At 44.3% G+C, this 22892-nt stretch overlaps 1 protein-coding gene and 1 long non-coding RNA gene across 7 annotated transcripts in view; one reads left to right on the plus strand and one right to left on the minus strand.

Moving 5' to 3' along the window:
* The first annotated feature begins 7660 nt into the window (after positions 1-7660).
* LOC128346916 (uncharacterized) lies at positions 7661-9129 on the plus strand. The gene is made up of 2 exons (XR_008317290.1): positions 7661-7826; positions 8209-9129. It is a non-coding gene; the product is annotated as an uncharacterized LOC128346916 (long non-coding RNA).
* A 4016-nt stretch (positions 9130-13145) lies between these two features.
* The window catches only part of LOC128347416 (uncharacterized), a 69549-nt gene continuing 59802 nt past the window's right edge, over positions 13146-22892 (minus strand). For all 6 annotated transcript variants that reach the window (XM_053302000.1, XM_053301997.1, XM_053301998.1 and 3 more), the window contains 5 exons: positions 22158-22315; positions 20683-20725; positions 16909-17095; positions 15085-15220; positions 13146-13402 (listed from right to left, as the gene is read on the minus strand). In XM_053302000.1, coding sequence (XP_053157975.1) covers positions 13303-13402; positions 15085-15220; positions 16909-17095; positions 20683-20725; positions 22158-22315 — 624 coding nt within the window. In that variant the 3' untranslated portion in view covers positions 13146-13302. The remainder of the gene's footprint in view (positions 13403-15084; positions 15221-16908; positions 17096-20682; positions 20726-22157; positions 22316-22892) is intronic.

The following is a 22892-nucleotide window of genomic DNA, read 5'->3' on the forward strand; positions in this document are numbered from 1 at the left end:
GACCCCCAGAGTCAGGAGGCGGCTTTTTGCCTCCCCTCCGGGGGTCTACTCATGAGTGCCGTGGCTACTCATGATTTTGAAAACCAGGTTTGTGGAGCGCTCGTTCCGCAAACCTGGTTTTGGGGCAGGGGTTCTTGAGCGGGTTACCCGCTCTAGAACCACTGGGTTCGCAGCCGAGCCCAGTGGTTCTGACGATCTGCAAAAATCGGCCTAGGCTCTCCTAGCCCGATTTTTGCAGATTGTCAGAATAGCCCCTATGAGTTTCTGGCTACCCTAATTCGTTGCAGACTCTGCTGCTGCTGCTACTAGTACTATTTATATACCACCTTTCAACAAAAAAGTTCTCCATGGAAAAATAATACTATGAAGAAGACGGTTCTCTGTCTCCAATAGGCTCACAGTCTAAAAAGAAACAAAATGTAGACACCAGCAACAGCCACTGGAGAGAGGCTGTGCTGTGGTTGAATGGGGCCAGTTGCTCTCTCCCAGGGAGTTATTTGCTCATGGCTTCATGCTGTGGGGTAAATGTTGAGCAAGGCCACTTCGAATTACACTCACAGCATTGAGGGAAGCAGCCCCTCCCCTTTGCTCTCGGGTTTTCTTTTGAAGCTAGTTCATATAGTGTTTTCCTTCTAGTCAAGGAGGGGCAGGGGAAGAGAGAGATAGCTAAAGAGCTATATCTGCATCTGTAAAGAGAGCATCCCTCTTATCACACTAATGATTCTACGTCAGTGCCTCTCCCTCTTTGCTCCGGCATTTTCAGAAAAAGTAGCTTAGAACCAGCATTTTTAAAACCCGGAAATACACCGAGATAAGCTAGAATTCACAAGACAACAGCCGATTTGCGTGTGGAATGGGTCCAAGGATCTCAAAAGGACTTTGGGGTAGGTTTGGCTGGTGTGTGAATGCCCACACTCTCTTCTGAAGGAGATTTGGGGCAGAAGCCCTATCTGTAAAGACTCCTGATAAATATAAGAGAATCATCACTTTGAAAGGTGCCTCTTGGCCCAGTTAGCAGGGGTTGTAATGATGGTGCTTCCACTTGTGGGGTCAAGCAAACTATTAAAGAATGAATGAGATAGATGTGCAGGTGTTTTCCAGTTTCTTTGAATTTATAAAACAGCATATCTGGTGGATAATTTGAATTGTACCAGCCTTTTCACATGCTCAGGTTGTTGTCAAACAAGTGCTCCTTTGTTTCTTATTTGCCTTGCAGTTATACTTTTCTTGAAGGTTGCTCCTCCTCTGTATGAATACACAGGTACTCAGTACACTATTCTGAATCCTTGGAAACGAACAGTACTTCCTCCAGGGAGCAGGTTCATCACTGCTGTCCAAAGACATGGAAGGAAAGGAGAGAGGGCAGGAAGCTGGAACTGAGAATGTTAGTAAAGTCCTTCTATCCTCTTTGACTGCTCTCTTTGCTAAACCTTATTCCTGCTTGGCAGATCCAGCCAATAATAATTTTTTAGTGGGGCTGTCAGCTGTTGCCATTCAGCTCCAGCTTTCTGTATCTGACTAAGAGAAAATATCTAGTATCTCTAACAGACTACATGCCAAAGGTTGCTGCTACCAAAGGCCAGCGGCTCTCTCTGGTGGCTCTTTGGATGTAGTCTTCCCTCTCTTAAGGGAAGAGAGCTGGTCTTGTGGTAGCAAGCATGATTTGTCCCCTTAGCTAAGCAGGGTCTGTCCAGGTTGCATATGAAAGGGAGACTAAAAGTGTGAGCAGTGTTAGATATTTCACTTAGGGGATGGAGCCGCTCTGGGATGAGCATCTAGGTTCCAAGTTCCCTCTCTGGCATCAAGATAGGGCTGAGAAAGATTCCTGCCTGCAACCTTGGAGAAGCTGCTACCAGTCTGTGTAGACAATACTGAGCTAGATGGACCAATGGTCTAACTCAGTATATGGCAGCTCCCTATGTTCCTATCTTCACATTTTCCGGTGCACAGAGCATCTCTCCTGAAACTCATACTTTCAGGAAAGCATTACTTTCTTTTATAGCTCATCTGATCAACAATTTCCCATGCTCCTTCTCATTACTTTTGGTATTTATTGTATTTATCCCCTGCATCTCTGTTAATTCTTAGATTTGTTCTCTCCTCCATGTTTTAAAATGGTTCTTTTCAGACCTGTAGCCAAGGCCCCCACCATTTCTCTCTGCCCTCCCCCAATCGTTATAAACAAATAATGTTTAAAATGCTATATTGTGATGTAATTAAGAGCAACAAGGTTGTAAAACCTGCCCCCCCGCCCCATGTTTTTGGTTCCTTCCAAGAATGGGTTTAGACTGGCTACAGGTCTGGTTTGTTTGCCCTGTATTTCCTTTGTCTCTTTGCTTTTGCAGCTCTGATGTGGTGCTGGTTTTACCTGGACGCAGGAAAGAGGCTGATGGAGGGGAGCAGCCCACTCACTAGGAGAGAGAAATAGAGACGAGGTATGGTGGGGTAGGGTTGGGTGGGGAGTGGCAAACAGAGGATAGATGGGCAGGCAAGAGTGATTGCACCCATGTGGTGGTATGCCATACCACATGGATTTCCTCTTGTGTAATTCAACTGGGGAAAGTTGAAGGAAAGAGAAGAAGAGGATGACTAGCAGCAAGTTGAATCGACTCAATTATGACAGCAATGAATGCACCACTGAGAGACCTTAAAGGCCACGTTGAAGACAGATCATCCTGGAGAGAATCTATCTATGTGGTCAATAAGAGTCTACACTGACTTAATGACAATGAATCAATGCAGCTTGGCTTATTGCTAGGCTGATTTACCCTGTGCAGTATGTCAGCCACAATTATTATTTATATCCCACCCTTCTTCCAAGGGACTTAGGGAAATGTGCCTATTTCCCCCACATTTTATTCTCACAACAACCCTGTGAGATAGGGTAGACTGAGAGAGACTGACTGGCCCAAGGCCCCTGAATGAAATGCATGGCTGAATGGAGATTTGAACACAGCTCTCCCCAGCCCTAATCAAAAAGCACTCTATCCTTTATTCTTCACCAGCTCCTCACTTCCTTACTTTAAAATGTGGGGATGAACTTGGAGATATGAGCTACTGTCTTGTCCCTTGTCTGTGTGAATGCTCCGACACGAAGAAGAAGCCAACAACAAAAATCAGTCCATGGTGGCTTTGCTCCCTTAGCAGTTCATCTGAATCCAACTTCTGTCTGTTCCATTGTGGACTAAGCAAATGCAGAGAACCTTCTCTTTCCACATCTTCTGTATAGCTTTTCAAGTGAGAGAGTTCTTTTCTTATTGGAGCACAATTTAAAAATGTCAAGGGCAAACACGCTGTCTGCCATTCAGCTTTTGCTCACGAGCCTTTGTTCTCTGAGCCATACTGCAATCAGGCGAAAGCAGCAAGAGGCTCAGGAGAGATGCTTCCTCTCTCTCTCCACCCCACAACACCCCCTGAGCTTCCTCTCTTGAGACGCGTTTCACATTTTTGGGTTCACTGCTTTTGTATGAATGTCAAGGTAACACTCTAAAAAGCAAATTGCAGGAAATGAAATAAACCTTATGAAGCAAGTTCAATTAGGCATAGCTTTGATTGGTATTATTAGTTCTTTGGTGTTCACTAAACAACCGCAGTAAAAGTCTAAAAATGGTCTCCTTGAAGATTTCGTAGCAAAGCGACTGCTTCTGGGAAGTGACCTCTGGAGAAAATAATGTCTGAGTTCCTAGACAGTAAACAACCACCAAACCCCACAGGATCCAGGGAACCTGATAAAAAAGATCAACTGAAAGCAACAGAAAGCCAATAGTTGCAGAGTCTGTTTGCCCATTTAATATGGATGCTATTAACATTTTAAATACCCTTCTTTGTGGGTGAAGCAAGATTATTATAAGTCTGACCCTCCGAATAGCTGTGCTAAAGAATGGCAAGGAACTCTTTGGAATTGATACAAAGGTTCTTGTGCCCCTACAAGTGGCAGTAGATCTCTTTCAGCAGAGTTGGAACCCAACTTGTAAATAAATGTTATTAATTTATGTAATAAATAAATAATAACTTCAGCCCTGGTGCTGCTGTAGACCTTTGGTCAGAGAAAAATGAAGGACCACTTCTCCATCCCAGTCCTGTGTAGAGGAAATAATACAAATAGGGCCTACATTCGCACGTAATGCAGAACGCTGTTGAATAGGCCTGCAGTTCCATGGATGTGACGTCCGAATGTAGGGAACCTGAGTCTGGCGTGGTGACAAAATCCAGGGTCCAGAATTGGAACTCCAATCTGAACCCTCGGGTTGTAGTGAGTTTCATTGCTGCAACCCGAGATTCCAGGCAGCCTGCATAATGTCTGAATTTGGAACCGCAGGGTAGGCTGCTGGCCTGGAACTCTGGAACCGGAGTTGAGGGAGGAAACATGATTGGCTGTGTGGGCTGTCCTTCAGAAAAGAAGGAAATGCCCACTGCCAGCTCCCCTGCCTCTCTTCAGTCTCATTGACTACAGAGAGACTGCTCTCCTGAACACTCAGATTTGGATGGGAGAGCATGGGGGAGTGGGGAGCGGAACTGCAGGTCCCTTGGACCCTTGGTTCCATGTTACAGTCATCTCTCACCAACCACGGGTTTCCCAATTGCAGTTTTAAGTATCTGCGACTGGGAAATTGTGACAGGTCTCGCCAACCATGACCTGAGTACCCACGGTTTGGTGAGATTTTTGGCAATTGGGGGGGGGGATGGGGTGATTTCTGCGGATTCAGGGTTGATTTGGGGGGTTGGGGTTATTTGGGGGGGTTCAGAGGTGATTTCTGGGGGTCAGAGGCGTAACTAGGGAAAACGGCGCCCGGGGCAAGCACTGAAATGGTGCCCCCCGCCCCCCCAACATACTACATTATACTTAGGTTTTTCCTCACAAGCGCCTGCCGCGGCCGCCAAGCCAGGCCACTGACTGGCCGCCAGGCGCCAGCAAAGCAATGGGGGGGGTGCGGGCGGCGCGGAAGGGACCGCTTGTGGGGGAGGGGGCACCGATGCGCTCCCTTGACTGCTGCAGCGCTGCTGCACTGAGCAGGAAACATTTGTATTAACAAAAAAATTTAAAAAAATTAAAAAAAAAATTTTTTTGTCATGGCGGCGCCCCCCACGCGACCAGAAAAGATGGTTCCCGGGGCACGTGCCCCCCTGCCCCCCCTATAGTTACGCCTCTGCTGGGGGTTCCCTCTCACTCCTCTTGCTAACTATGGCTGATTCCAGGTGTTTTTGGTGGGACACAATGGATGCATGGAGGGAAGAGAGAATAAGAGGAGAGAGAGTATTTTAAAAGTCTTTTTTCTTTTCAGTCTTTTCGTGACTGCTATTCCCCTAACCCCGTTTCCAATGTATTTCTATTGCTCTCCAACCACGAATTTGCCAACCCTGAGGCTTTCTCGAACAGAACCCTTGCGGTTGGTGAGGGATGGCTGTATATGTGAATGTGATCTTTATTTCCAAGTGAATGCACCACTTTCTTGGTCATGGCTGCAACCAGTTCTTCCCTGCCCCTGCACAGTACAGCTGTGCTATACACAGACCCATGCACTTAAGGGACAAGACTCTCACCACTTTCTGGGCAGCATGCCAAAACTTCTTCAAAGTAGAAATTGTCTCCAAATGTCAGAGTTCCTCCCAAGCAGAAATTTTGGAGATTTTTTTCAGACTGTTTCTCCATATCATTCCAAACCCTATTCAGAGATTACATTGGAACATCCTTCCAAGCCCTATTCAGAGATTACATTGTACTTGAATTCAGATGCCTCTACATGTTTTGACTGTACACATGTTCATTTTAAATGTGAAACTGAGTGTAGGCCTCCTGAAATACAGAGTACAGTTAGGGAATATACTATTATGGGGGTAGGAGTGGGAGTGTGATGATGCACTCCTTAGCAGACACAGAGCCACCCCAACAACAGTGGGTGACATGGAAAAAAAACAAAAAACCCTCAAAGCAGGCCCATTGAAATTAAAAGGACAACTTCTCCTTTTAATTTCAATGGAGCTATTTTGATTTCAGTTTCAATGGGGTCTCATCGTGCCAGTCAGAATCTTGAACTAAGTCCTCTGGCAGCCAGCGGTAGGCACAGTGTAGTCTCCTTTTCACTGAATAATCACAGTCCGTCCACACACAGCTGGGTTAAAGGGCTGATAGTTAAGGTCATGGGTGTTGGCCTAGGTCAGCCTTCTCTTGCTTTTAGAAAACAAGTACTAATTTGCCCTTGGGATAAGCTACTTTAAACTTTAAGTGGCTTATATGATGCTACTAGGAAGACTTCAGTCATCTGCTCAAAGTTCAGCTGAAGCCCTTCCTTCTATTTCTCAAACGATACGATACCCTTTTGGCGAGGTGAAAGGGGGGATCTGGCCAGGGTAGGAATGCCCAAGTTGTTCTTATGCAGCAAAAGCTTCCCTTTTTAAACTTCTTGTTATATCTCCCCTCATGCCGATCTACTGATTGCCTTTGCTATACAGCAAGAGTGAGCAGACTTAAGGCTTCCAGAACCTACTTTTCATGACTATCTTTCAATGGAACTTCCACTGAGCAATTTAGTCCAGATGTCAGCCACTGCTTTTTGTGAACACAGTTGAATCGGGGCTACAAAGCTGCTTGAAATAAAGGAAAATTCAGTTCATAACCCTGGTTCTGAACCCACCACTGGATTGTTACACTGCTGCACATGAGCTACTAGATTTCCAATGGGGAAGGTAGAGTGAGTGAACAGACAGAAAAGAAGGTGCCCAGAGAATGCATGTGTCTGTGTGGGTCTGTTTCAAGGGAAAATTAATCCAGGAGCAGAAGGACCTTTACAAGAAAAAGAAAGCAGGGGCATAGCTAGGGGAGAGGGGGCCCAAGTTTGACCCTCTCCCCAGTGGCCCCTATTTTCTTCATTCAGAGGCGTATCTAGGGAAAATAGCACCTAGGGCAAGCACTGAAATTGCGTCCCTGTCCAAACATCTGACACCTATCTTTCAGATAACTTTACCATAATATCAGCTCAAAAATACAAGTTCAGACACTTTCAGGAGAAGCAGGTTGTAAGCAACACACACATGCATACACACATACAACCACACATGTGGCACATATGGGCCAGTCGCCTTCCCAAGGAAACATAGGGATGGCAATGCATTGCAAATGCAACATTTCTGGGTGTGAATTCTTACAACAGGTTTCTTTTTTTTTTTTAAAAAAAAAGCATCACACAAGTTAAAGGCAGGCACTTTCCAAGTTTGAAATCCCACAAACCTTATAATCAGATTGCTTGACAAATACGCAGATAAGATAGAGCTCTCTATAGAGAATTAAACAGCATGCGAGTGGATATTTCCATTTTATTCCTTGCTTCTCCCCACCACCCTTCAGTTTTGCCAGCTTACAAGGTATTAAACCAACATTGTCTTTTTAAGGGATGTTTTATCCACTTACTTTTGTGCCATTTATATCTGTTTTTTAAATGCTCGGGTCCCTTGCCAACAACTTTGCATTCTTATGACTCCCTAGATCAGGGAAAAATCTAGACTTGGGTCTCGCAGAGGCCATTTTAGCATGTGTGCTGGCCATTTTTGTTTTCAGCAGCCTTTTAAATTTTTTTAAAAATGGCTGCCGCACATGCTCAAATGGTCCTTGCGAGGTCCTATGCCTTGCCAGGCCTTGCAGAGACCTTTTGAGCATGTGTTGCGACCTCCAAAATGGCCACTGCACAGATCTTTGTAGGCCCGAACAGGCCTGAAAATCAGCCTGGGACAGGCTGTGGCAGTGATCTAAGAGGCCGGCAGGGGAAGGGGGAACTTTTGCAGACACCCCCCCCCCCCGGCGGCCTTTAGGAAGCCCCCCGAAGGGGCTACAGGTAATTTTTTTAAAAAAATTTAAAAAAGAAAAAAATCCATGAATCGGGGAGGGGGTGGGGGGCAGCATGACACTGGCGCCCCCCCACATAGTGCCTAGGGCACGTGCCCTGGCCTACCTACTCTAGTTTTGCCTATGTCTTCATTATCTGAGGGAGATAATGAAGAAAATAGGGAGGTGTGGAGCTGGGGGATGCTTAGGAACTGGGGGCCCCAGGTTCTTTGAACCCATCCGCTCAATTATAACTACACCCCTGAATGGAAGTGAGACAATAGAAAGGCTGTTCTTACAAACATGAACATTGCATGCAGGCAATGGGGTTGGAAACTGAGTGGACTGTGTGCTGTTGTGTTGGTGATCATCGGAACTCTCCCCCATTCCAGGAACAGGGGACAGAAGTACTTTCCTTTGCACCCTAGAAGCACCCAGCAGCAGCATGCCCAGCAGTTTATTTAAGAGGATGAAGGGAAAGAAGGTCTGAAGAGAGAGTCTATCAAGGCAGCCTCCTGAAGGCTTTGAGGAATAAATGGGCTCCTGGAAGTTTCTGTGAACTGAGAGCAATGGAGGATAAACTAATGCAGTGGCATCATTAAGCTGTAATTTTAGCTGTCAGGCTTGCAGTGTTGGTTGGAGTTCTTGTGATACTGTGCAAATACCAGCTCTCTCCCTCTCCTTCTCATTATTTCCAACACCGAACTTGGCCAGAGACAAAGTGGACACATTGGATGCATGGAGTGAAGAGAGACTAAAAGAGCTGCTGCCAAGCATCACAGAGGAGAGGCCAGCCCACGTGGCCTCCCCTCCACCCACACTGCCTCCCACGCTGTGGTGCAATAGCTGAAGCCTCAGGCCAGTGATGAGGGGGAAGAAGAGCAGGCCGTTTCTGGGCTAGCAAAGGAGGTGAGGCTGGGTAAGTGCCAAGAGAGAATAAGACCGAGATGGGGCGGTGGCAGTGCAGATAAGGCAGGGATTGTGGCAGCAGGTAAGCAAGGTGAAGCCCATGGTGGCGAGCAGGGTGGGATGGTTATATTCACCGCTCCTTGACTCACTTGCCACTTGAAACCATCACCTCACCTGGCCTCAGGGAGGAGAAGCCCCTATCTGAGCCACAAATTAAGTACCATCTGAAGTTTTTTGGAATAAATATTCACGGCATATAATAATTAACTTACAAATTGTCCCTCGCATAGCAAAAATACAAAATTGAGATATTTCTCCATGTATCTAGCATGTATTTCACTTTACAATGTGCTACAGTTCAAACGTGAACAACAATCCAGGGAACATTAAATAATAAAATCCTGTGCGTTTGTTTTGTTCTTGATCTCTGACCTGATGTAACAGACCTTGGGGCATGTTTTTGTCATATCTTCCTAGCAGATGACAAATTGTTCAGTTTAAATTATCTCCTGCTGCTGCAGCCAATTTACTGGCAACATTGCAAATCATCTCCTAACAAAAGAATACTGACCTCCAAGCTACCTTCTCTTCTCTGTCATGTTCTTCAAAGACACAGTCATTCTCATGCTTAGGCTGGTAGAACTGAGAATGTGATTCTGCCCGCCGCCCCCGCCATGTATATCCAAATGGTTCAGCCAAAGGCATGCTATGAAAGAGTGAATTATTTACCAGTCTTTATCTATCCTGGTTGTGAATGCAAAAGTGATGTGCAGTAAAGCACCAGAAAAAAACACTGGAGAGGGCACCAGAGGCGTAACTAGGGAAAACGGCGCCCGGGGCAAGCACTGAAATTGCGCCCCCCGCCGCCGCCCCCCCAGCATACATCTGACTGACACACATGTGTTTTTTCCTCACAACAACCCTGTGAAGTTGGCTTGTATCTCAAACAACAGAATTATGATGCAATGATGATACACACCACATTATACTTAGGTTTTTCCTCACAAGCAACAACCCTGTGGAGTTGGCCTGTATCTCAAACAACAGAATTATGATGCAATGATGATACACACCACATTATACTTAGGTTTTTCCTCACAAGCAACAACCCTGTGGAGTTGGCTTGTATCTCAGACAACAGAATTATGATGCAATGATTGATGATACACACCACATTATACTTAGGTTTTTCCTCACAAGCAAGAGACAATCTCCAAAGGTCCTGGCATATAACCCCCTCCCCCATTTTTCTTGCCAAACTTTGTGTCTTTAGCAGGATACCACAGGCACTTGTTAAAGCTAACACTGCAGGTTTTTCTGAGATGGAGCTGTTATAGGAGCACTTCAGCGTAAACTGAGATCACAAGGCAAGCTTTCACAGTGCAAAAACGAGCATGCCAGCAAGCAGAACTCATGGTAAAACTCTCTTGAAACACCTTGTAACAATGCACAGGCAGCTATGTTACACTGCTTGAGTCAACTCACACTGCTGTGCTACCCAGGCTGTGGGAATTGACTCTCAGTTCCATATACATGCATGCATTTAAGATTGAGTGCCAAAGAATCTTTATACCCAGAATGTTGGGGGCAATATGCTAAATCATTGTAAACCGCTTAGAGAGCTCCGGCTATAGAGCGGTATATAAATGTAAGTGCTAGTGCTATTGCTATTATGATTTCTTTCTTTCTTTTGGGGCGGAGAGAGGAGCGTATAATGCAAACATTAACACCTGTTAGGCACCTGAGACCATAGTTGGGCAGCAAAATAAAAGCCTGATTCTTTAATATCCCCCCCCCGCACATGTGGCTTCTGTAGTTTTTGCAACTCATTCAATTTCTCACCTTGATACTTGGTCTGCTGCTTCTACCTGCCCGCCGCCGAATCCTTTCTTCCGTGCAGGGTGTCCGTGTGTGTCCTCCTTGTCCTGCCTGCGCCTGCTGCAGTGCAGCCCCAGCCCCAGCAACCAAGCTTTCCTCCGTGACGGCGACCGCACCACCACATGCAGGCGAACAGAGGAGGACGGACGCACCACATGCATGAGCAGCGCGACTCGGCACGCCAGCTGAGTCGCGCGTGCGTCACTGACTAGAGACCCTCTGGCTTGCAAGCCACTTGAGGGCCTCTTTCTGGCTGTTCCAGACTAAGCGAGCGACAGAGCGAGCAAGCCTCAGCCAAGGGCAGGCGCAGTGAGCAGCATGAAAGGCGCCCGCCACCGCCAAGCCAGGCCACTGACTGGCTGCCAGCAAAGCAATGGGGGGGGGCACGGGTGGCGCGGAAGGGACCGCTCGTGGGGGAGGGGGTGCCGACATGCTCCCGTGACTGCTGCAGCGCTGCTGCACTGAGCAGGAGAAATTTGTATTAAAATTTTTTAAAAAAATTGGTCATGGCGGCGCCCCCCATGTGACCCGAAAAGATGGCGCCCAGGGCACGTGCCCCCCCTGCCCCCCTATAGTTACGCCTCTGGAGGGCACAGAAGGGGCAAAATGTAGTTTGTGGGGACAGGGACAAAGACAGGCTTTGCCCCACATGTTAGATTTCTAAAAATAGAGGTAACCAGCTGACATCCTGACTAATGCTGCATAAGTAATGCAAACACCTGTCTGCACACAGTGTTAGCCCCATGCTACTCTCCACACTTCTGAAGCACAAATGTTCTTTGGAGCCTCCTAGAGCGGCCTGGATACTTTGGAATTCTCCTGGTTCTCTAGAAGCACTCTGTTCAACACCTTTGAGGGTTAGGGACATGTTTCTAGTCTAATGGGGCACTTCCAGAGCACTGGGAGAGCTCCATAAAGTTTGCACTCTTGCACAAGAGTGAATGTGCTTCGGAAGCATGGCGAGTAGCATTGTGCTCACAATGTGTGCATGCTGCTCTTTGCAGCAAACACAGGTGTGTTGCTAGGGGAGAGTGGGCTCATGTTTGCCTCTCTCCCTGGTGGCCCCTCATGGAGTTCTACCCCCCGCCCTTAAAGGGAGACCCCCCCCTCGGTGCCGGCCCCGGCCCGTGCACATCCCTAGTGTATGTACACACTTATGATAAATGCACCAAATACAAACCCATGGTTCTTTGTTTCCAAATAAATATTAGCTTGAAGGTTTTTTTTAAGTGTGAAGTAGCTGAAAAATAATTAGAATCATAAGCAAAAGAACATTGGAAAAAATCTTTCAGCAAGGATTTGGAGAGAGCTCTGGAGAAAAGAATATCAACTCACTACTGTGGAAAAAAAACCATCAATATGTTACAGCAACAAGAGATACCTATAATTAAGTCAACTAAAATGTATGAGCACCAAATTATATCTTGCTGTTTATAACTACAATTGTCCATTAGCATTAGCTTGAAAATGTATTACAAGCTTCAGAGCAAGATGCAATGATATTCAGTAATATTTTGTTTCCATTTCCTAAATGGACAGGACAAGATTGCTCTGAGATGGTCTTCATCTTCTAGAATGTTGGGTCAACATTTTTTTAAAGCCAGGTCAAAACAGATACATGTTCAGACTGTGAAGACTGAAATCACTGCAGCGAATTCATTAGTTAATGCAAGGGAAAGATATGTAATCAAAGAAGGATTTCCTGGATGAAATGGATTGTCGAAATTTGCCCTAGTTTGAATATCTCCAGATTCAATATTTTGAACAGCTAGAAGGAAAGAAACACTCTTTGAAAAATTAATAGTAAGTTCATTTCCCTTTCTCTCTGCAGCAAGGGAGAGAAAGGGAAATAAATGCAGACAGTGAGCAAACACTGGTCAGAAATGAGCTCAGGAGCAGCTCATGGGCTCTCCCGAGCCAGGGCCATGCCCCCTTTGTACATGACGTTGTGCACAAAGAGGCGTGGCCCGGACACTGGAGAGTTCATGAGAGCTCTTCCAAACTCACCTCCAGTGAACATTTGCTGGCTGGCTGCATTTATTTTCCTTTCTCTCTCTCCAGTGAGGGAGAGAAAGGGAAATGAATGCATCCAGCCAGCAAACACTGGCTGAAAATGCAATCAGGAGGGCTGGTGTGGGCCCTCTGGTGATCGGGCCATGCCCCCTTTATGTGTGTCATGTGCAAGGAGGGCACCGGCGGCCCTTTTCATTGGTGGCTCAGGTTCTTTGAACCCTACCTCACAATGGTGGCTCTGCCCCTGTTTCTACTGTTGTATTGTTGGTACTACTATTTGGTTTCATTATAAATGAAAAATAAAAAGTTTTTTTTAAAAAAAAGGTCAGGAAACAACTCCTAGGAGCAACTTGCAACCAAACACTCTCCTATTCAGAGAAGAATATTCCCAGCAATGGAAATGATACTATTTATACACCGTATTGAGTGCATTTAACTGTAGATCATCCTTTGGGAGGGGTGACAGGGGAAGCAAAAAAACAAAGACACAAATAAGAAAAACAAAATTATCCAAGTATATAAGATAAAGTGGCTTTTTTGTTTATTTACTAATGGTTACAAAATTGTTTGGCTAATAATTCAAGAGAAATTTGACATGACCAAATGTTGCTAAATTTTCTTTCAATAAGGACGTTTGTCTGCAGCATTCCGGTTTTGAATTCTAGAACAAAAGACTTTATTTCCTTTCACATTCTAGTCTCCTCCAGTGGGCGATTCATGAAGTCTTGAATGGCCTTGTCTAAAGGCAGCCACTTACTGACTGAGGTTCTCAGTGCAGTAATCCATCTGGAAGAAAGGAAAAGCCAGAACTGATCACAGAATGAATGACTTTTGTCTAACTGCAAGATAGACTGTTTGACACACGCATAATCATGGCACAGTTGATGTTATACCAAATGCAGCTGAGATTGGTAGCATGGCAAAGTTAAACAAGTATCCTCCGGAGGGATGTACTGTAGTCAAGAGCTGATATATAGGGCAAGGGAGCATCGAAGCAGCAAGAGGAGAAGGCTAACAGCATTACCAAGCAATAGGCAATTTTTGATTCTCTCCCCCTTCCCCAGGAAGCGCTCTGTACCATCTGAAAACATATCCCTGAGGGTTGTGCAACCCTCAGGAACATATTTATGGGTGGCACAGAGCAGTTCCTGGGGAAGGGGGTGGTCAAAACTACCTCTTCCCTGGTGCACCAATGTAGTTAGGTGCCATTAGCCTGCTTCTCTGGCTGCACTGGTGCTTCCTTGTTCTGTATGTTAGCCAAGGTTTTAAAATACTTCATACCTTTTTATACTACACAGGATCCCACAAATCCTTATTCTTTGTTAGTTCAGGTTTCTTTTTTCAAAAATAAAATGAAAAGTATTATGTAGGACCTGGATTCAGAAGAACAATTTGACCAAATAGTTAACCTGCAGAAACTTCCATAGAGCGCTATTTTCTGCTAAGCAATGGTGCCTGGTGATCTGAATATTTGAATCCTTCATAAGATAATTGGTTTGACTGGAATTCACCAATGTCGAAAATATACACCCACACAAAAATGCTGCTTTGAGCTAGGATGCTCCTTTTGTATGTCTGTTGCATCAAAACATTAAAACAAGCATTCAGCTTACTAAAAATCACTACACAGGAGCTCTATCACCTCAGTTACTGTCAAATTAGTCTTTGGTGCTGTAGTGATCAGCCACTCCTCCACTAAAGAGTTAACTGGAAGTGAACCCTGTCCTGACTGACAGGTTGGTGAACTCCAGGGCTCAGGCAATCAGCACACCAGGTAGGTGGGACCTAGAGAACCACTGGGAGGAAGGAGAACTTTCTTTGTGAAAAGAAGGTGCAGGAGGACACATGTGGCCATGAAGAATGGCTCCAGGAAGATGACTGCAGCTCTTAGAAGGTAGAACTGCAGGGGCCTGAATTCTCAACTAGGGTTTGGGTGAGTTCAAGAAAAAGGAAGCATGGGCTTTGGCTTCAGGCAGTTTAGTCTAGGGAAAGTTTGTTTAGTCAAATTTTGCATTGAAACTTTCGGTTTCTTTTGTGTGCGCTTTGTATATCCCTGAAACTGTTCTATGATCGTTTACCTGTAACGTAACTAAACTAAGAAATTCCAGCCTTCACCCAGCCAGCCAGGGCATTGCAAAAATACTCTGTAAGCTTTTAAAGGTGCTCTTGTATTTTCCTACATACCTGTTCCTTGCAACTGGGTGACCATGATTTTTAAAGCCAGGTGTTTCCATTTAGGATGACTATCCATGTGATGTCCCTATCTGAACTATTACTATTCACAAAATACTTTGTATCTACTAGAAGACAGGCAGCTTTCTGGCAATGATTCAGAGGTCTCAACACATTCTGCTTCAGTCTGATTATATCTTTAGCTCAGGAAAGGTGTGAACAGGCAGGTAGAAATAGGCTAGGAAGAAAATCTCAAGAGCATTTACTAAAGCATTAAGAAGATGAGATCATCATACCGTTTGTTTTCATTTACACTTTCTGCACACAAGTAGAAGGTTTTAAACTCTTCAGATGGAGGTTTAACTTCAATCACAGATCTCCTGGACCCAAGGGCCTGTTCGCTCACAGTATATCCCTGCAAGTAAATCCCACCTAGAAAGGGAAAGAGGCACCATAACTTAGTAGAGAGCACATGTTTTATATGCTGAAGACCCAGGTTTATCACAGGAACATAGGCAGCTGTCATATACTGAGTCAGACCATATGTCCATCTAGCTCAGTATTGTCTACACAGACTAGCAGTGGCTTCTCCAAGGTTGCAGGCAGGAGTCTCTCTCGGCCCTATCTGAACCTGGAACCTTCTGCATGCTAGCATGCAGGTGCGCTTCCCAGAGCGGCACTGTCTCCTAAGGGGAATTTCTTACAGTGCTCACATGTAATCTCCCATTCAAATGCAACCAGGGTGAACCCTGCTTAGCACAAGGGACAATTCATGCTTGCTACCACAAGACCAGCTCTCCTCCCTTTGGGACCGCTAGTTAAAAAGAACTTGGGGGACTGGGCTGGGAAGAACTTCTGGGGGTGGAAAAATGGCCAGAACCATTGTCAGATACAGTAAGCAATACTGGGCTAGATTCACCTTAGTGTTTCTGGTGTTTTTAAGGAACCGGTTCCTCGTACCAGGCCAACCTTTTACAGGCAGCCTAGTCCATTCCTGGACTGATGGGGGAGCAGAGAAGAGAACAGGCAGAAAAGGAAAGCTGGTTGAGTTGTTTGGTGTGTGTAACACAGAAGGGCTTATTTTATTAAAATTTGAATGTGTGGAATGTACCCTACAGCCTTTTCATTGTGTATTGCAGTCTTAATTCTCTAGTTTTTAGTGTAAGGCAGGTTCATATGCCCATCACAGAACAAATAAGGGCCCTTTCCTGAAGAAACAGTCTTCAGGTCATATCGGGCCCACTAAGCCCCCTTCACAGGCTCTCTCCTCTCCAACTATCCACTTGGCTCTTTCTCATTGTCCCATAAATTTCCATTGATACTTCCTAGAATGTTTCTTTTAGACATAATGGCTGACATTCTGCAGGGTCATATTATTACATGCCACAAAGCACCTCTGGCGGTAGAGGAAGTCATTGAAAATCCCCCACCGCCAACTGTCAGAGTTTATTTATTTATTTAAACTACCCCACTTCTCCAGTGCACTACTGCCAGGGGTGGGGGGGCTCACAACATCAATAAAATAGATACAATATAAAGTAAAAGATTAATACAATTAAAAGACCAAGCTAAAACCACATTTAAAATCACTTTTTTTTTTAAAAAAAAGTTCAAATTAAAAGTTATTAATAAAAAGCTAAAAACTAAGAACCAAAAAACCTACCAGATATAAGCAGCAGATAAAATATTTAAAAGCCTCTTTAAAAAGATTGCTAAAGAGATTTGGGGTTTTTTAACACTAAGGGAGGGAACATGGCGAAGCTCTTCTGTGAGGGTGTTCCAAAACCAAGGGGACACAACCGATAAGGCCATGTCTCTAGTCCCCGCCAACCAGATCTCTATCAGGGCCATAAGCGGGGCTTGAAATACTGAACCAAGGGCCCTGGCAGTTTCATATGGGAGAATACGGTCCGACAGGTACCCTGGCCCAACCTGTGTAGGGCTTTAAAGGTGAAGAGCAGCACCTTGAATCTAGCTCAGAAGCAGACCAGTAACCAGTGAAGCTGCCGCAGGAGTTGTGTTAGTAGAATACAGCAGCAGCACTTGCACTTTGTAATTCAGGATGCCAGATAATAACAACAATTACAATAACAACAGCAACAATAAAGCTGGTCACCTACCAAGGGAATATGTAGAGCGTATGCTGGCATAAAAATACAAACAGCCATCTTTTAAAATGCAGTAGTGTTGAATCCACATATCTTTGTTTTTGTCCAGCTGGTGAAGAAGCCCCAGGCACTCTGGGTTTTTGATAGCAAGTGGCGGAAGGCTTGTGTTGTGAATGGTGACATCTACCCATACATGATTCTGTATTTTGAAGTAAGAAAAGTGATAATTTTTTCCCTACAGGTAAAGATGTGGCAGCAGTCATTTAGAATGTTAACAATGTGTGCAGTAGATAATTCATGACAAGTACTTCTCAATCACTTTTAAGGCACATACTCTGTCATATGCTTTTATTCCCCTTATCAAAAGAACAAATGACTATTTTAATTACCACATACACCATGACTGCTTTAATTCCCACATGGTTTTACTTTTCATCTCATTTTACTTATCATCACATTTTCTTATTTTATGGCTGGGTTCACACACTCACAAGGATCCTGGTTAAAAAGTTAATCAGGATGAGTGAGCTCGGTGGAGATGATTGCATGAACCCAAAATTTCAGGGCAATCCTGGTCAAACTGCTCTAGTTAACCAGCCAATCATTGAAACCTGGTTATCTATCCTGAATAAATGCTGGTTAACTAGAGTGGTTTGACCACTGCTTTGCTGCAAGTGCCCTTTAATAAGGCAGACATAAAATAGTCCAGTCTCCCCTGTGCTTGTGTGCACACCCTCAATCAGTGGCTAACAACATGCAGAAACACTGAGGCTGTGCACAAGAGCAGCCCAACCCAGGCTAGGGCAGCCCAACCCTGCTCGTGTGCAGCGCTGGAATCGAGGAAGATCCTGGTGCTGCCTCCACTACAAACCCCAACTTTTAACCCCAGCCCTCAATGCCAGGGCCAGGGTTGTGTGTGTTCTTGGGCTGCACGCAGCCCAAGTGCAGACAGAGTTGGGCGCCTAGAGCACCCGACTCACAGGAGATTCCTCCAATGCACCGCACTCATCGCACAGTGCATTGCAGGATACCTGGAGGCCACGACTCGTTTTCCTGACCTCCAGGATGCCACACAGCGGTGCCTATCGTGTGGGCATGCGAGTTGCGCAGCTCAGTTACTCTGTGGATCATCGGGGGGAACTAATCCTCCCTTCCCCCCCCCCTCACCGCTGCCATGGTTGTGTGACCTCATTGTGTGAATCAGCACATGGTGTTCAAATAAAGGGTTCCAAAATATCCTTACAAAAATTTAGCTCATAATGATATCAATATGTAATATGAACAGAACATAACTAAGGACTTGGGTGAGAGCACACCACGCTATATATTGTGATTGTCTCTGGCATCTTTGACAACCTCAATATTTCCCTATTGCTACCTGGAGGGGGAAGGTAGGAATGTCTCCATAGTTTATTATGTAGAATAGACCTAGAAAGTGTAACAGGATTCTTAATAATTAAAATAGCTTGCTGTTGCAGGGGGAAATAAATAAAAACATCATCTAAAGGATAAATTGCCCTGATGACTAAACCACAAACCAGATAATTCTTTCTATTAATTCATCCATAAAGGAAACTTAGAGCCCAACTTCTACTGTCTACAGCTAACAGATTTGTTTTATTTAAACAATTTTTGAGCAGTGTATCAATATATATCTTTGTTCATCTGAACTCCTCGGAGAAAAGCCTTGCAATATTGAGTGTGACCTGGATAATCTGTTTTCCTTTAAATCACATTATTTCTCCCTGATCCTTGATGAGTTTGTGAAGCGGAGATGAGTTAACTTCAGGAAATATTGTTAGCTGCATTTCCCCCCTGTGAATGGAGAACCTTCTGGGAAGCACTCCAGCAAAGTGCATGACAGGACTGCAGTGATGCACAGTACATTAGCAGAACAGATAGCCTGCTCTTAGTCTCATTAGGATGACATAGTGCCAGTGCTTCAGTGTATGGCGCCATTGAGCTTGAGATGAAGAGAACCACTGTCCTTTGGAAATCTTGCTATTTATCTTGAGCATTTCTGGGTGCTTTGTCAGACCGAAAAGGATTGTGTTTTTGTGCTGTTTTTGTGTTCAGTTTTTAAAAGACAGAAAATATGAACTGTAAAACAAAGATTACTAATCGTTTGTATATGTCTATATGAAAGAAAATGAATAAGTAATGTCCTAAATGTAGTGTAGGAGTAAAAGCAATAACACATTAAAATAACTCTGAAAAAAAGGAGAAGAAATTGCCAAATGTCTGTTGTAGCATGCAGTCATTTTCTTGCAAAATCTAAGGTGCAAATTTTGATCTGGAAAATTATCATAATAAACATCCCCTTCTTTCTCCCCAGTCTGTGCTTAGTGAAATTTGGCTTATTTTAAAAACATGTATAATTTGACTGTTTTGATAATAATACATGTATTAATTTACCTTAATATTCAAACCTCTTCAGCTTAAATGACAATTGTATTAGAATAATGCCAAGATTTCTACCAGGTTTTGTAAAAACAAAACCACATAATATACAAAGAATCTGTCTGGTATCTTCTTTATTTCAGTGAAAGTGATGAATTAATAAAAATGTTAACACTTCCAAATGGCTTGATGGCCTGATTCTTACATGTAACATCCATCTTTCATCCCTACACTGCCCTTTAAAACATTAATGCTCCAGAGCTGTGGTTCTCTCCAGTTCTCCAGTGAAATCAATTACAAGTCAGGCTACCTGGCTTAGAGTGAGGGAAAGGTTCTATGGACCAAGGTTTTGACTATGCGGGCAAATGAATTAGCTTTTTTTAAAAATGGAGCTTAATAAGGTGTATGGCATGACCGTGGGATCAGAAGGCAGATTAGAAGGATCTGGCCTTCCCTTGTCTTAGACCAGAGTTTTCTTTCTGAGTATAGGTAACAAATTAGCATAGCAAAGCCAGACAGATAAGACTATTACCAAAGTCTTATTCACACATTATGTTGAACTCTCATACAATCCATGTACAGCACACACAGGTACAGTTATTCATATGTTATGTTGAACACAGGTACAGCAGTACACTTCCTATCTATACTATGCATTTGAGGGGCCTGTACCAAGGTACAGTCGCATGCACACATATGTGCATACAGACATCTGAACACAGGTATAATGTAATGTCTGGATAGGGCTAAAGTGTTGCTGTTGTGAGTACCTATATACTTTATGCAGTTCATGAAGTCTGCAGTTTATCTTAGACAAATTCATGGAGGACAGGCCTATCAGTGGCTACTATTCTGGTGTCTATGGGCCACTTCCAACCCCAGAGGCAAGATGCCTCTAAATATCAGTTGCAGGGGAGCAGCAACAGGAGAGAGGGCATGCCCTCACTTCTTGCCTGTGAGCTTCTCAGAGGCATCTGGTGGGCCACTGTGTGGAACAGGAAGCTGGACTAGATAGGCCTTGGGCCTGATCCAGCTGGGCTGTTCCTATGCTTTTAAGTGAGTTCTAGACCATAAAATCATATGCCACCATAAATATGGTAGCCATATGCCACCATAAATCTGTTAGTGCTACAAGATTCCTTGTTGCGTGCACACGTTAAGGCAGATTTTAGCCCTTCGCATGTAAAGCCTTTTGTACTTCTTTAAGTGAAAATATAATGCCCAATCCATCTACAGAACAACTCATTGGAGAAAATTAGCTTGACTAGTTGTTTTACAGATGGGGGAAATAATGGGTCCAAACAGCCTAAGCAGCAGGGTCAGTAGAAACCAAGAACGCTTGTTTCTCATCCACTAGGCAGGCCTACATCTCAAATAAAGTATTACCTGATGCACAGGATGCACAGCTTTCTCCATGGCCTCTAGCCACCTATGAAAAAAAACCCAGATGAGAATAGATTTGACTTGTGTAAAAAAACAAACATATGGCATTGGGCTTTTCAGCACTTTAGGAAAAATGACACACACATAGACACACATACTCACATACTGAGGTTGTGTAGCCTGAGTTTTCTCGCCAGGCTTAAAGTGAGGTAGACGGGCGTGTGTGCACCCTCCTACCTCACTGTTTGGTCAAGTGGAAGCTTGGGCTGCCAGCATCCTGAGCTTCCACAGAGCAAAGTGGAAGGACCGTCTGGCAGTGGGGAACTCCCCCAATGCACTGTGCTCCTCACATGGTGCATTTTGGGATGCAGGAGGACTCAGCCTGCTTCCCCCCTCACCCTCGCCATTCCAGCATCGCTTGCTCGCCAGTCATGTGAGTGTGCAGCACAAGCGATTGATGCTAGAGAGGCGAAAATTGTGAGGGGGAGATAGGTTGTGTCCTGCCTCCCCCCCAGCCCTCCCCAACCCCACTGAAAATGATTGTGTGAATGACCTTACTATAGGTCTGTGTAACAGAACACTTTGCAGGGGTGGGTTAAAGGACATGCTGGAGTTACTATTTCACAAAACAGGTACTAACATTTTCACAGCATTCCTTAAACTGGTATGAAGAAATGTTTTGCAATGCTCCTCATCTCTAACCCTGGCGCTTTCCAGATTAGCTGCTCAACAGCAGCAAAATGCTTCCGTTCAGGCAAATCACATTCAAAACGTAAACAGCAGGGGGAGCAGCCTTGCGGAAACTAACGACCCAAAAAAGCAGCAACTTTTTTAACACTGGATACACGACATCATAGCACTATATGGTAGTGATTAAATTTGAAACAAGGCATCGGAAATGTGAATGGCACCCTGCGGTCAGCATAGGAACTGTGGTGTCACAACACAGGAAGTGTGGAAGCACACTTCCAAGATCTGCTGTGACCCCATTGCAGGGTGTAATCTGGAAAGTGCCCTGACCATGTTTCCCCACCTTATGAGGAGAATATATCCCCTGCCACACATATACATACATAATATCCCAGGAAAATTATTGGTGTAGCACACTGCTGACTGCAAGCACATTTAATGTTGTGAAAGAAAGAAATAAAGAAATAGTAGAAGGAGAAGAAGCTTGACCCAAACTAGCATCCCAAGAAGACGAATTACATATGTAAGGAAATTTACAAATAGGAGTCCTGGAATGTTAAGGGATAAAGAGGGAGAGCCACAAAGAAAATAGGAATGGTAATAATGGAATGATACAGATACATAAAATGAATTTATGAGATAACCTCAATCAAATGACAAAACAATTCTTTTCCTCCTCCAGTGAGAGACTGCCGGGTGCTTATGCAACTGACCTTAATAAACAAAATGCAATTTGCCAAACTAGAGAAAGAGACTGCAGAAATGAATGTAATGAGTGGATTATTTACCTCTTCATCTCTTGGTTTGATGTGGCACAAAAATAGAAAGTCCGGTGCCCACTCTGAGGAACACACTTAAATACAAAAGGTTTTCCTAGGCTAGTGTCTGCGCCAATTTCAGCACCTTCTAACTTGGTTACTTCTAGAGGTCTACACTTTCCTTCATCCTGTAATGAAGAAGTTGGAAAACATTTTGGAACAAAGTCATAGGGAAGAAAAAAAGACATGGATGTAGAAAAGAAAAACAAAACAAAACAAAACAAAACAAAATAATCCCACCCTTTCATTCCCCAGGCTAATGCATCCACCTCCAACAAAAACAACAACAAGGATTTAACTCATTTGAGTTCATGACATGTATTGCAAGTTAAAGGGTTTTTAATATTTAAAAAATGACCATATAGTACCCCCAATCGCATCTGCTTTACTGTGTTTACCATATAGGACCCCCAATCCCATTTGCTTTACCGTGTTTACCCAAATAGAAGGTGACTCTGAATGTAAGACAACGCCTTAACAGACAGAGGTTAAATACAGGTTATACCCATATTTGCCCCAATGAAAGAGGTCTCTGAATCTGAGACAAACCTTACCCACACCCCTATATTTAACAGGCAAGAAGAACTAGGGGAAAAAATCATCTTAGATTCTGGTAAATACAACCGTTAAGGCACCATTTATATGCCTCGACTTGTCCCACAATAGAGTAAATTCTGTCACTGTGATCCTGCTGGCTCCATTGCG

The sequence above is a fragment of the Hemicordylus capensis genome, chromosome 2 (assembly GCF_027244095.1).
Source record: "Hemicordylus capensis ecotype Gifberg chromosome 2, rHemCap1.1.pri, whole genome shotgun sequence".
Lineage (NCBI taxonomy): Eukaryota > Metazoa > Chordata > Lepidosauria > Squamata > Cordylidae > Hemicordylus > Hemicordylus capensis.